This window comes from Aythya ferina (genome assembly GCF_964211825.1).
Source record: "Aythya ferina genome assembly, chromosome: 3".
Lineage (NCBI taxonomy): Eukaryota > Metazoa > Chordata > Aves > Anseriformes > Anatidae > Aythya > Aythya ferina.
Window position 1 is genome coordinate 49,920,282 of NC_140298.1, and position 15,314 is coordinate 49,935,595.

Consider the following 15,314-nt stretch of genomic DNA (forward strand, 5'->3'; position numbering starts at 1 on the left):
ACATATGATTAACAATTGAAATAACTACAATAGCACTGCCCCCCCCCCCCAAAATAAAATAAAATAAAATAAAATAAAAAAATAAAAAATGCAGCATTTCAATCACTTATTGCAAATGATTTAAAGAAAAATTAAAGCTGTATAAGTATCCCAAATCATGAACTATGGCACTTGCAATTTCAAGAATAATTAATTTCATTGAAATTCCTCATTTGATGTCTGATAATATTTGACCTCAGTGTTTAATGTTTGTGCTGTGTGACCTCCCTCTCCGGGGTTTAGCTTTCCATGATCCAAGGCACAGCTGCTTAACCTTGCCTCAGACTTCTAAAGAAATTGCTAAACTGAGACAGACCTTGGAGAAAATACAGAGTATAGCTATGCAAAACAAAGGTAGGGCTGTTGATGCTGGAATTACCAGCCTAGGATTCAAGAGGAAAAACACCCACGTGGAATGACATAAAATCCCAGAGAAGCAAAGTAAGCAGGTGGAAAACAGCAACCCAGCAGCAATGAAGACTTATTTGGAGGAGCAGTGAAGACTGGCTCTCCTCCATCTGATCTGCAACTATCTGGCCAGCAAAGACTCTTCAAGTGTCGTACTGGGGATTGACAGCATACTAATGCCTAGCCTAGGAGCTCATTAAATCCTGCATTTTATGTTTGTTAACTAATAAAAGATTGCTTTGTGCTCTTTAGATGCATATGTCACACTTACAAAGTCTCTTTGCACACAGGAAAATTGTCCAAAGTGACCCTGAGAGAGGCTGGTGCATCTGCAATACTGAGCAAGCACTCTTGCCTTACATGGCCTTGTGTAAAGTAAGAAACTTTTGTTACAGCTATGCACTACCTAATATACATTACCCCTTCAACTTCTCTTATATCAGTCATCTGAGCTTTATTACAGGCAACTGATTTTTAATACCATGCCAGAGTGAGCAATTTGAAGTGAACAGGGTCATGTCAGTAATGAAAAGGTTATCTAGCCTCCAAAAACTCAGTATATGAATATTCTTCCCCCTCTGTTTTTACAAACTTATTGTAATACTAATTGCTATGCAGGAATTATTGTGCAGATCAGAAATGACCTAGTCTAAGGTTTGCTTTTAATGTAAACTTGTTACATTTATACATTATTAATAATGTTAGAAAATTTCTGAGTAAAATGAAGCCTGAAGGAATGTCTTCAATTTCACACTGCACATAAATGCATTACCAGCTTCCAGGCATCGCATTTAGGGAAATTTCCTAGAGAATTTCATTTTAGGAGATATGAAATGCAATGATTAGAGAATAAGACTAATATTTAATAGTAAAGCTGAAACAAACTCCTTATTGCCAGATGCAACGCAGCAGATTTTACCATAATTGTGAATATTATTATTTACCAAAAAGAAAAAGAAAATACTAGGCAGAAAACTATTTTCTCTTTCAATAGTGCTGAGCCATTATGTACCATATGCAATGGTACGGCACGACTTTTGATAAATAAATCAGTCTTATCACTTTATTTTTATCTTACATTTCTAATTGCTTACACATTCTCTACCACGTTTAAGCAGTATTTGAAGAAAGCGGTTTACTTCAACAAAACCTATGGATGTTTACACCACTTAACTGACATCATGCATTCAACAAAATCTTTACAGCCACAAATAATACACCTTGCCTTCCCTGCTTTATAATCTTGACAGCTGTAGCAATGCACATCACCACAGCCCTGGCCAGCCATTACAAGGCTGGGTCTGACCCTGACCCTCATCCACCTGCAAGCTCATATTGTTGCCTAACCTGTCCCCTGGTGCCCTGCTCCTAGATGGGGTGGGCATTGTTTCCATTTGATCCTCCTCTTCCATTAAGGTTTCTGCATCAACTTTTGCAATCAAACCATGTTCTCTCCCTCCTGCCTAATTTCTCCTTTCCCCAAAGTGCGAGTAGGTCCTACAAGACAAGCAAGTCTGAAGCTTCATGCTTGCGATCACAACTGCGCCACTCCATACTTTGCATTTGCCCGTTTACAGCTGCTTCTGCCTGAGGTACATGTACTTCTACCATTCACCAGTTCTACTGCCCATCATACTTCCTCAGCTTTAACTATTTGCTCTTTTTTTTTTTCCTTTCTTCACTATCATCTGTTCTCTTAAATAGCAGTAGCATTAACTTCCTTGCCTTGTAATCTTTTCATCTCCACCATCATTCGTTTCCTTATCTAGCCTACAACATGCACGCAAGTGAAGCCAAGAGTAAATTGCCACTAGGCATTCGCTTCATTTGTTTCCTCAAACAGGTTTTGTCAAATCTCATTCTTAAAAGCTTCCTCCTCTAACTGTTATTTATCACTGTTGATTTTTCTGAACCACTCAACCTCATATTCCTGCTGTGGCCTACAGTCAAATGAGCATCCCAATGTTTCTGTTTTCATTTTAATACTCAAGTAAACAGTAACAGCTTGCATTCATATCATCTTTCATGAGAATTACACAGCTCTTTACTTCTCTTTATATTATAAACTGGTCTATGAATTAACACCCCTCTTACTGAAATATGATGTCTGTGCAACAGAACATACATGAATACAAAAACAAATAGAGTGAAATTATTTCAGAGACAAAGGGAAGAGGGCTATTACATCTAAAGGATTCTGCTATGGAGAACAACAACAACAAAAAAAGATTATACTGAATTGTTCAGGATACTGAATGCTAAATTCCTCTTGCAAGAGTTATTAAAGAAGGCATTTACCACAAATGATTGTGATTTCACTACCCAGGTAATATCCGAAAGATCCTACTTCCCAAATAATATCTTCCCACACAAGTCCTTCCTGCCACCACTTGCTTCACAAGATGCATTATAGAAACCTTTTTTTGTTTCTTTTTCTTTTTTATTTTTTTTAAGTAAAAACAGTTTTATCAGTTTACATCATGCTTCTGCTAGCAGAGTTTGTCACAGGAAAACCATTTTTTTGGATGCTATAAAATAACAATGCAAGGAAACAGTTTTAGGTGTAGAGCCACATGACAAGTTTAGAGGACTAATGCAGAACTCATCTATAATTTAGAGCAGCTATAAAACAGCTAAAGAATGAATTATCTTAACTTTTATCTTCCAGAGTCATTTTATCCAAAAATAAAAGTCAGCCAATTAAACCAGTTTTTATTTAACTGATCATAAACAATTTTTTAAATAGAAAACAAATAGGATCACATTTTCTGTTATATATTTGCAGAGCACATACAACTACAAAAATGGGCACTGCATGGGGCATGAGCAGAAATCATTACCTAGGCAATCTTCAGCTCTTTCTTTCCTAACCCTATCAGTATAAACCTTTCCTCGTGAGTTCCCTTTGCATCAACCTCATGATGCAACCTCATGGACGAATGCTTAGTACGTCCAGGCAATCATGCCTTAGTGACTCCAAAGACCCAGCTCAAGACTTCTCAGAAGCACAGGAAGAGTCTGTGCCAAGAACAAAACAGCTGTCTGAGGCAGGATGAAAATTTGGTACACTACGTGAAACATATACTCTCCCCTCCCTTGCCATTATAGGCCAAGCAAATTATTTTCTGGATTTGAATCATTGAGGCGTGGGACTTCTCCATTCCTAGCAGAGAGAGTTGGGCAGGGTACTAGCTACAGGCAGTGACCAGCAGCACCGCAGACATAAAAGAACATCACCTCATCCCTCTCTCTCTAGCCCAGGGCTGTCTGAGTGCTATGGTTGGTTAGTCTGGGAGGAAACAGATCATGATGAAAGCAGTAGGACCAAGCTCAGCTGTGTCCAAGTCTTAGTGCATTGGAAATATCTTGGTGGCCTTTCTAATTTCTTACCTTCTGCTCAAGTACCAGAAAGAAAAGTGCCCAGGGCAGAAAGAAGCGCCACAGGACTGCATGCATGCAGAGTCTGGACATGTCTCCTCATGGTTGAAGCTGCTTGAATTCACACCAACTTCTCACTCCACTTGGGCTTGGATCCCCACTGGATCTTCTAAGTGACTTCACTAAATCAGTCAGCAGCATTCCACACAGAAATGTTGTGCTCAGCACAACTTATTATTTACTTATTTCCCAAATACACAGAGCATTTCATAACCTAAGTTACCAAAACTGAAGGTTTACTGCTGAAATTTAATCTCTGTACCTGAAGCTCTAAATTTGCTGCAATCCAATATGCTTCCAGGACCGCAGGTGCATCACATCTTTACCAGCAATAAGGCCTGCACCACTGGCCAGTCCAGTGTGGAAACTGAGCATATGGAGGACCTTGCATCCCAGTTAGAAGCTGGGTATTCTGGACTTCACTCATAAAGGCATACTGTAAAATCCCTATGTGAGATACAAGGCAAACTCTCACCAAAAGGAACCCTTTGGTGCATAAATACATCTTTCCCTTACACTGGCTAGTCTCTCCAAGCTTAGCCAAACATTGTACAAAGACTTCAAGATACTTTGAATAAATTCCCCATGATTCGATCAGTCTTCAAGGGCAGGAATTCATCACAGCTCTCATTTAAATGTTCTGCTCAGGCAAAGTAGCTGTGCATCCCCTTAGCAGCATTTACAAGAGAAGAGCACAGGTCTCAGAACTAAATGTCATTTTCTCACATGTTGCTCAGAGCACACAGCACCAGGCCACTGGGTAGGCTTACAGGCACGTTTTACAGGATATAAACAATTATTTAAGAGGAATTTAAATTTTTGAAGTCAAGAAAACATTATGGATCTTCAAACAGTTGGGAGAATTTTAATAGCATTTCATCTTTCCTGGAGACAGTAGTAAAGCAAAAAAATAAAATAAAATAAAATAAAATAAAATAAAATAAAATAAAATAAAATAAAATAAAATAAAATAAAATAAAATAAAATAAAATAAAATAAAATAAAATAAAATAAAATAAAATAAAATAAAATAAAATCCATTTTCTACTGTTCATCCTTGGGGAAAAGAAAGCAAGCACATATGCACTTTGAGAAAGAACAACACACAACAGGAAGGGCATGTTTTTATAGTCCAAGTCACTTCTAAATTAATATTTTTCTTAATCTTGTTTTTATTGTTTTTTTTTCCAAGTGGCAAAAAATGGTTTCTTTGTTTATTTTGGGGAGGCAAATATGCAGATCATTTGAAGACACATATAATTTAGTCATGAAAAGCAGTGAGTTAAACATCTGAACAGTACCAATCCTCTTGTTAAATGATTGAGTGGGGTATCCGAATTAAAGAACATGAAGAATTTGGAACAGTTTAATAGAAGATACAGGACCTAGTTTAAATGATGGGGTAGCATTCTTTTCCTTCAATAAAGTCCAGAATGATTTTGTTTAAATTCCATACGTGTGACTCTTCAGAGCAAAAATGCTTATCTGACAGAGAAATGAAAAATAAGTTTCTAGGGGTTAAATTATCAAATCCCATTGCTTTTGTAGCCTACTTGTTGCTCTTTCTACTGCTGATACTTGCTCAGTGGAATCCACTGATCTAGGGAATTGCTCAAGAACAAAGCAATCAGCAGTCATGCCTACGGTTCAAGCTTTACAGAGTGCTCTTTCAAAATCTGCATGACTGCACATATGGCTCCTAGTTTAATGCATATGAAGGATGATCAAAGTGGCATACTAAGGAAGCTGGCTGTACAAAGAAAAAACAAACAAAAGATTAAAACCAAAGACCTTCACATAACTGAAAAATGGGACTGGCAAAAGACTGAGACAAGAATAAAATGAAGAAAAAACAGATGAACATACACGTAAGAAAAATATGTCCAAAGATCAAGGACTAGGAGAAGATCAACAGGGACCAGAAGAGGATCTTCTGAGATTTGAACTAACCACATACAGTAAGAGAATACAAAGAAAAACCTTCAGATACTGTTTTACTACAGTTGTACCACAGAGATGAAAAAAAATATGATCCAACAGTCTGCCAACACACAGACTCATTTTGGTACAACTGAAACAATCTGAAATATTAAACTAGGTCCTTTAAACAAGGTAAATGAACATCTTGAGTTCATGCTTCGAAATTCCCCTGGAAGAGTTTAATAACATCATAAGCTCTATGAACATTCTGAAGATAAGGAAATGGAATAAAGGAATAAAAGATTAAAAAAAAAATAGAACAGGAACTAAATGAAACGTATAAAAACCCTCTGAAATTAAGAAATTAAAAGCCTAAGTATTTGCTAGCTTCTTTCATACCTACATTACAATAGGGAAAGTCCTCAAGTTCTGGTTTGGACCTGATTCCTGAATCAGCAACCTGAACGGTATCTGAATGTGATTCTGCAAGGTGTCATTATCAGACATGATTATAACTGGACTTCCACCACTACACTTAGAATATTCAAATTTACTTACCCTTTATATCAGACTCTGACATGAAAGCCTTCCTCCTGCCTGTTAGAATGAAATTCAGTCTTTCATGTCTGGAAATAAGACCTGTCTCAGTCCCACCAAGACTGAATTGCTACTGATTGTTAAAAAACAGATAGGGGAGGCAGAAATACCCCTCAATAGGTTATGTATTCTGGCATTGGAAGGCTCCCACAGACCCTTAGATGGGAGTCCCACTTTTCTAAACCCTAAGCAAAGCTCCTGCACAGTTGGCCTTTGTTTTTACCTCTCTGACAAATACTGTCAAATAACACATTTGAATTCTGTATGTCATGTACTAATCCTTACTTGCAGGCTTAATAGAAGTACACTTACCTTGCTTTTTAATGCTTTTTCTGCTGTCAGTAAACTGCCTTCCCATTAGATTCAGAAAACAGTAGGCAAATTTATTGAATTACTTAAATAATTACTTAAACACTTGAGACAAAATTGTTAACTTGCCACACTTAGTTCACTAACTTCTTGTTCATGACTGGTTTGATTTTCAGAAAAGTTTCCTTGCATTTGCTAGTCCCAAAGAAATATCCAAAAAGCAAAAGACTATTTCATTACATATTTATTTTCTGTCAGATTTAAAGCAGACTGCTTCAACTTCTCATGTTGTAGGACTAATATGCATAACCTGGGAAAGAAGTTCTAAATCTATTAAAATCCAGACTGAACTCATGATTTGTTAGCCTATTAGTCTACTTCTAAAAGCATTCTTTTCATAGATTTTAATTATGCCAGAATTAGAAGTAAATGGTTTACAAGAAAGCCCTCTTCAGCTGCTAATCAACAAGGCCTTTTTTTTTTTTTTTTTTTAACTATAGATGAGAAAATAGGAATTTTCAAAGGCAACTCGCAAAAACACCTGCTTTATTTCTCTCTCTAGGTCTGCTTAGGCACAGGTGTTTCTCAGTGGGAGCTGCTACTATAGTCATAATTTTTAGCCAAATGTCCAGTCAGATGGAGATTAAGCCAGAGAAAAGCAACTCAAAGGGAATTCAGCTCACGAAAACAAAAGTTCTTCTTAGACAGATGGTGGAAATAAGTATAAAGAAAATGCAGATGATAGAAAAATGCCTGATAATAAAATGCATAATGTAATACAGTCTTACTGCTTTCAAACTCTCTATGGTATTGTACTGTATATTACCGATTTTTGCTTTTGACCATACCAGAAAAGATCACTAAACTATAGGCAGGAAAAAAGCTACATCAGGATAGTAGCCATGGCAAAATCCTAACCAAAGGCTCATGGCAGTTACTTATTACTGCTTGAAGTTTCTCACCATTGAAAATAAAGTCTTGACCCATATTGCATGCTGCTGTCCCTTGGGAGTGAGGGCAGGGAGTGAAGTGGATGATGGCAATAATGGTAAATAAGGCATTTGTTAAGTTATACATTTATTGTAAATTCATCACTATAAGCACAAATGTTTATCAGCCTCTCACGGCAGCCAGAGCTGGCCCCTGATTATCTCTGTGGGTAGGAAATTATACATACCTGCCAAATCCAGGGAAATGTATGTGTGCATGTTTATTTTTATTCTTTTAATTTTGCACTTTCTTGGGCAACTCTCCATTGCTTCATATGTCTGCTCAGTACAAGTTGATTAATGCTGACATACAGAGAGGATGGAACAAAAAACTTGTTACCGGCCATCTATGATGATTGTAATTTACGATAACTACGCCTTGAAAGGGTTGAATAACAAAATAACAGGAGCTATTGTACTCCCCTCCATTCATTAAAGAGGCATTGGGTAGTAGATTCCAAAATTATTCTCTTTTAATCATAACAAAGTTTCCTCACACCTAAAAGGTGCTAGGGAATCTAGCATTGTTCAGGAAGTAATAGCCTTGCATGAACAAAAAGCATATTATACATAATTATTCAACCATCAAAACCCAATTGCACTTTATGTTCCTTCCCAGACATTACCTACTTAAGAATGAGATTGGGGTGGGGAAGTAAAATCCTGTATTATTTTCAAAAGCGGAACAGATTACACTAAATACTGATGAAATTTGTAAGCAGTTGCATGAAGCTAAGCAGTCACTGGCTATACACAAGTAAAATGGCGACACCCAGTGGGAATAATGACACATAAAATAGTTCTTTTAAAAGGACCAAAGAAATGTTATTCTCTCATTTTGTGTTTTTTCTTTGTTTAGTAATAGAAATTTTATGTAACCTTTGGGGATCTGTAGATTAGCTTTGTGGAAGAAAGAAGAAGAAGTGCATTTCAATTAAAGAAAAATAATGTTGCATTAAATTGTACTTCTCTAGAATTATCTCAAAGTTTTACTGTGCCTTATACCACTACAGTTTAGCCCTGTTTGTTTGTTTATTCTGTTACAGTCTCTTGAAGTTGAATGGCAACTAGGTATTAACTTCCCTTTCTGCCTTTAAAACATCACTGCATTAAAATCAGCAAGTGTTCTTGTTCTACACAGTTGAGGCCAAGAGGTAAGATTGGTTTCTGTTGCCACATTAAAAATGAATTAACACCTATTAAAAAAAATAATAATAATAACTTGCTCACCCTCGTTTTGTATGCAGCTGGACTAAACTGTGAGAACAACTGCCGTGGAGAGCTCTGCCATTTCCAGGAAAATACCAATAGCCCCTATCTTCTCCAGCTCTGCACAGCTCAGAGGCTGCGTTGCAAGCCTTACTTACCCTAGGGCGGCTAATTCATCCCCTGCAGCACCAAGCCCTGGGCAAGCAGATCCAGCAAGGAAGATCTAAGGGCAAAATGTTCTGTAGAAGCACTTTATAAAGCAAGTGGCCACTGTCAAAGCCAAGCAACAAAGCCACAGTCCCTGTAGCCTGGTGGATCAGGAGACGTAGGGGGTTCATCCCAATGGTCTGACCTGCACTACAAGCAGGACTGGGCACAGCACCCTGCAGCCAGACATGACCAGGGACAACAGGGACCCACACCTGCAGGCTTCCCCCAGAAACCAAGCACCCCATCCTCTCTGCACCCAGTAATCCCTGAGGCTCAGCTGCAATGTAGTTACCTGGAGGATAGTGATCAAATCTCCTAGCAGCTCCTTTTCCTATTTGCATGCAAAAAAGCTCTTGATACAGCACTGGAAAGTAGGTAAAACAATTCTTGCAATATGGGGAAAAACTCAACTCTTCATAACAACCAGCAGAGAATAGGATCCCACTGCCACATACCTGTTTCTTTTTCTCATACAGACAAGAGAAGCAGGAAGCTGCCACTCCTGGATGGCTGCATTTAAACTGCAGAAGAAAACCAGGACACATGCACAGCAAAACGTGCAAACTGCTCTAATTGTTACTAATCAAGTGCTTGATACTTCAAAATTTAGTTGCAAATAGTTGTAGTTCTGGTAATATTTCCACTAGTTTTGTTAAAATATTATGAAAAATATTATTATACCCCAACTTTACCAGTCCTTTTGAACTGTTATGAGAAGCATTCATTATCAAACAGAGGGCTTATACTGTAACCAACAAGCTTGCACGAGCTGGAAACATTGGAAGGTCAACACAGGGAGTCAGAGGCTGTGCAGCATAGTTGTTTCTAAATTGAACTGTGTGTTATTGTTTGCTTGGGGCCTCCAAGAAACCACAGAGAACAATAGTTACAAGTGAATTTAAACAAGACATTTCCTTTTCTATTCTCTCCAGAATTGATTTTTTTTTTTTTTTTTTGGTAAGGAATTAAGGCTCTGCTCACATTCACAAATTGCTAGAACCCAGCTTCTAAGCTTTAACTGGCATGACTCCATCTTTTGCAAAGCTTCTAGCAAGCACCTACTATCTCAAACCAATGGTTATATGAAAGTATGTCAGGAGATTGAATTTGATCATATCAAAACACAGTTTAGGGCATACCCTTGGCATTTTGTCTGTTCTTTTATGGAACATTGTATCTTACATAGTACCTTGCATTGTTTATTTAGACCAGAGAAAAAAGAAAAAAAAAAAAAAAAAAAGCATGGTTAGTGTTCAGGCATGAACTCACAAGAATAAATGCAAGCATAAGCTCCATCTTGAATTTATTTAGTTTTGACATCAGGCACAATATACTTGTACTTTCCAAACTCAGAGATGCATAAACCCAGTTCTGAAGAATCTACATCAAAAGCAGAGTACAGAAAGCTACACAGGATATAGCTTAAAAAAAAAAAAAAAAAAAAAAAAAAAAAAAAAAAAAAAAAAAAAAAAAAAAACCTCTTATTTTTTCTAAACTTTTCTTTTCTAATGGGTGAAACTCTTCCCAGATTCTGAGGCTCATTACCATCAACCGGTTTTCCACAAATACTGCAGCATGGTTCAAAATCCTCCTGAATTTCAGGCCTTTAATCTGGACTCACAGCAGGTAAGCAAAGCACCATTCCCAATAAACCTTATTTGGACCACAGCACATGCAGGAATCGTGACTTGAGACAGAGGAGCCCAACAGCTTTAGAGGCCCTGGATGCAGACCAGCATCATCACCCTGGGACAGTCTGAACCAACAGAGGTAAGAATCCGACCCCCTGGGGGCACAAAAGTCTCCTCTCCCACCCCATCCTCCTACAGAGGGAAACTATTTCCCCCAAGACACAGGTGTCAAGCCAGCAACCCTCCCACAGGCCAAGCCTGATCCAAAGGCTTCTTATCAGACCATCTGGCGAAACCCAAAAGCCACCAAACACTGGCCCAAGACTTTGACTCTTCTAGTCCATGGAAACAAATCCTCATTGTCTGTTTCAGTTTCCCCATCACGTTGAATGCTATGAGGATGAGCTAAATATATACTCAAAATATATGATGCAACATATGCTCTAGGGTTGTAAAAATAACATGCATAATTTGCAGTGGAATTCTCATGCAAAGTATATTAATAAAAAAAAAAAAAAAAAAGGAATTTTCTTAAATACAACACTTTGTCAAGTTTTGTATTATTTCACATCCAAAATATGTAAACGTCTGACATCCGTAACTGATCAAGAGTTTCTCTGGTAATACATGAATGCCTCAACTCATAAATTTAGAGAATTAAAGTGTCATTCTGCACCTTCCTCTATTCCTCATGCCCAAGTCTTTCTTGCAGATGTTTTGTATCTGCTAAGTGTCTCCCAAAGCACATTTTCATTCTAAACACATAGAATAGTAAATATCCAAAGTATAGCACTTACTTATTAAAAAAAAAAAAAAAAAAATTTACAATAGATGTCTTTTCAAACTACGATTTTTTCAAGAATAAGCAGATGACAGTCGAGCATCTTCAACTATAGCTCAATAAAATCAGAAAAAATGACAAACAATATCTTTCAGTCTTTTTTATTTTATTAAATAGAAAAACATTCTTAAACTCCCTTCATGGGAGCTATGAATAACAATAAGTTTCAGGATTTAGGCAAACATAGTTCTTTTTTTGTAAATAACAACTTAGGAAAAAAAGGGGTTAATATGAGTGACTAACTAAAAATAACTACTTTTGGATGATATTCCAGTTTATCTTTTATCATTCTAGTGAACCTGTAAGCTCAAACTGCTGAGCATACACAATGACAAGAACAAAATTCCACAGAGGTTAATCCTAAAACTTGATCAATAGAACTACAGAGTAATAAGAATACTCTGTTTTGACAAGCTACTACATGTACTAAAGGCACTCCCAGCTATGGACAACTACCCTGAGGGAACATTACTCTGAACTAGACAGTAACCATCACCTTACAATTACAGATTCTCTACATACTGGAACACCTTTTTTCTTTTCTTTTCTTTTTAATTATTATTTCTATATCATGCATGACGAAGCACTCTCTCTACACCAGTATCACTGACATGTTATGTAGAACTCGGCACCTTCAAAAAAAAAAAAAATTCTGCTTCCTTGGACAGACGCAAAGATTTTTATTTCATAAATTCACTTTTCCTGCACGTCTGCAAAAGAAAAACATGGTTAAAACAGGCAGAATGTAAGGTTTATTGTAACTAAAAATAAAACATTTGCTATGACATGACGTAAGTAGTACCTCATGACATGAACTGTGTTTTCATGCAGTAGCTATGACGATATCCATGTTTAAGTTTATATGGCAGAATGGCCATATAAAAGTTTGGAAACATGGTATGTGCCCTTAAAATGGATGAAAAGAAACAGCTTTATAATGTGCCACTTCTGTGCACGGCCTGTAAAACTATTTTATGTTATGACAGTCACAAATTCTCGGGTCATCTGTCCTTTCACTAAGTCTGACCCTTTCCTTAGTGACAAGAGGCAAAGGGGCAGCTTTGCAGTGTTACTTTATGCACAGTATTTAAACCAGGCCAGCTCACTAAGCCGCCTGCATGCCGAAGTTGCTCAGCATGTCACACCGCACGGGAGAAGCACGGTGTAAGCAGGACTGCGACAGCAAAGGGGCTGGAAAAGACGTGAGAGCGCTTCTCCCCAGTTATTTTTTTTTTTTTTTTTTCCCTGTAATTCCTGTGGCAAAGCTCAACCAGCCCCCTGAGGCCGCCAGGACGGCGCAGCTCGGCGTTACCTTCCCAGAGCAGGCGGCCGCCCTGCCGCCGCAGGAACTTGTACCAGAAGGGGCTGGCGGCCTCCTCGTCGGGCAGCAGCACCTCGCCCAGCCACAGCGCCGGCTCCTGCGCCGACAGCGCCGCCGCCGCCCGCGCCGGCTTCATGGGCACGGCGCGCTGCGGGTCCCACTGGCCCAGCTCCGGCCGCGAGCCGGCCACCAGCACCGCGCCGTCGCCCTCCGCCATGCGGCCCGGCAGCACCACGCCGAAGCGGAACAGCATGGCTGCCGCCCGGCTACACGGCGAGCCGGCCTCGCCTCCCTTCTCCTCACGCCGCCCCGCCGCCGCCAGGGGGCCGCTCCGTGCCGCCGCGGCCTTCCGGGGCGGGACCGGGACCGGGAGCGGGACCGGGACGGGGACGGGGACGGGCAGCCGTGGTGGGGCTCCGAAACTGAGCTCCTGTGAGCCCCGGTTGCACGTCGTGCAGGGTGACTGGAGCGGCGGCACTTGGACCTGAGGGACTTGCTTCACTCAGTGCAGGACGCACGCTGCTGAATTCCTGCTGTCGTGCAGCCTTACAAGCAATTCTCGAGGAATAGTCTTAAATAAAGCCTAGGTGTTCAAGGCGTTGATATGTTCTCTGTTTGTATCTTTTCGGGGGAGAAATGTTTACAAAGCTGCCTAAAAATCACCTCCCAACTGCATGCATGCTGGTCTGTCCTGCTGGCTGTAATCTGGCAACTCCTGCCTATAGCGATACTCAGGGTTTACACAAAGGCTGAGAAAAAAGGAGGCGATCCAACCATTTATAGGACGGTCCTTGTCCGAATACACCCGCTGCAGAAGCGTTTAAGGACAGAAACAGAGGAGCAGTAGCTTTATGTAGGTCAGGGTCTGGGAACAGGGTGAAAGCCTTTCAGCGAGTCAAAAGAAGTCCTGCCTCAGAAGGTGGCTGCTTGCTCCCTGCATTCAGTGGTGATGACATGCTGAAGACTATGTGCAGCCAAATTTATTTTTAAGAATGCTTTAGCTCATTTTCCCTGATCCTCATTGAACTTGTGTAAGTGACATGCCACCACTGTCCCAGACGTCACCAAAGCTGAGGGAATTCTGGCAGTCCTCCATCCATTTCTGCTAGCACCAACCCTTGCTGGAGCGCTACTGCTTTTGTCAAACAAAGCAACTCATTTTAATCTTTTTTTTTTTTTTTTTTTTTTCCCTCAACCTTACAGTCAAGTCACCCATAACCTATCTCATAATCGTCTTTCAAATATCTACTCCTTTAGCATACACCTTCATTTTAATATTATGGGCAATACAGAATGTAATGATAGTTTTCTATCCCAAAATTCAAGCCTTAAAAGCATCTTGCATCTATCTAAAACCATATGCTGCTGTTCATTCCAGGCACCATTCAAGCCAAGAAATTAAAGGATCCAACAATCCAATAATTCAGTTCCTGGATGTTGTCTAAGCCTTAATGTAAAGAGACCAGCAACACATATGTACCTTAAGACAAACATTAATTTCTTTGTGCCTGTAAGTACTGAGCCCTCACTTTAGACCTGTAAGCTATGTAGAGTCATAAGAAATTTTTTAATTGTGTGCAAAATCCTAGGTTTAAAGCTAATTTAATTAATTTCTTCTCCAGATCCTGCTTTAATCCATTTTGGGCCTGCCAATATTGGGTATTGGATTAAGGTTGAAGATGTCAGGAAGTGACAAGCTTGACTCCCTGCACATTCCTCCCTCAGAAACCCACAGGGTCAAGAGGAGTGTTTGGGACTGAGAGAGGTAAATGACTATCAGTAATGGGTCTCCAGGCTATACCTAAATAAATGAGGGGGCCATTCTTGCAAAGTACTAAGTGAAGACTTGAGCTTTTTGTTTGTTTGTTTTTGTTTTGTTTATTTTTTGTTGTTGTTGAATTGTCAAGGGATTATGGCTGTATAGTTTCCAGGCTGTGGTTATAGTTCAGATTAGGGTTAACACTGGGAGAGAAAACAAGAAAAAATGAAAAACTGTATTTCTTGCTGAATGCTGCAAGACTGAGATAAGAATTAGAATTGGAGATTGGCTTGGGACTCTGGAGTCCTGTGGGTTGGGGGCAGCACAGATAGAACAATATTTATTGAAGAATACTATCAATTTGAGGCCTGGGTAAGGTCTGCAGGCAGGATGAAGGGGATTATCACTGGATCTGGGGATCTAATTAGTTCACTGGTGAGCTAAAGGTACCATAAGGTTTGGCTTCAAGCTCAGAAGCAAATTAAAATGTGTTTTTATTTCCATTGCTGGCTTTGCATGGTCTATGGATTTCTCATCTCTAAATTAGCATTTTAGCAAGAGTCAAAGGCCCATGGTGGGGCCTTATAATAACATATACTGTTATTATTTGGGATTGCAGGAGTTGAAGAAGTACTTTTCACTG

General features: G+C 39.2%; 1 protein-coding gene and 1 long non-coding RNA gene across 3 annotated transcripts in view; one reads left to right on the top strand and one right to left on the bottom strand.

Annotated features, from left to right (window-relative positions):
- EPM2A (EPM2A glucan phosphatase, laforin) overlaps window positions 1-15,314 on the bottom strand; it is a 57,417-nt gene that overhangs the window by 29,780 nt on the left and 12,323 nt on the right. The window contains exon 1 of one of the 2 annotated variants that reach the window (XM_084513510.1): window positions 12,904-13,901. The exons of the other annotated variant lie outside the window; for it this stretch is intronic. Coding sequence (XP_084369636.1) covers window positions 12,904-13,165 — 262 coding nt within the window. The 5' untranslated portion in view covers window positions 13,166-13,901. Of the gene's footprint in view, window positions 1-12,903; window positions 13,902-15,314 lie in introns of those variants that run through there. 2 annotated transcript variants of the gene reach the window in all.
- Window positions 14,157-15,125, top strand: LOC311433859. The gene is made up of 2 exons (XR_014690992.1): window positions 14,157-14,422; window positions 14,535-15,125. It is a non-coding gene; the product is annotated as an uncharacterized lncRNA (long non-coding RNA).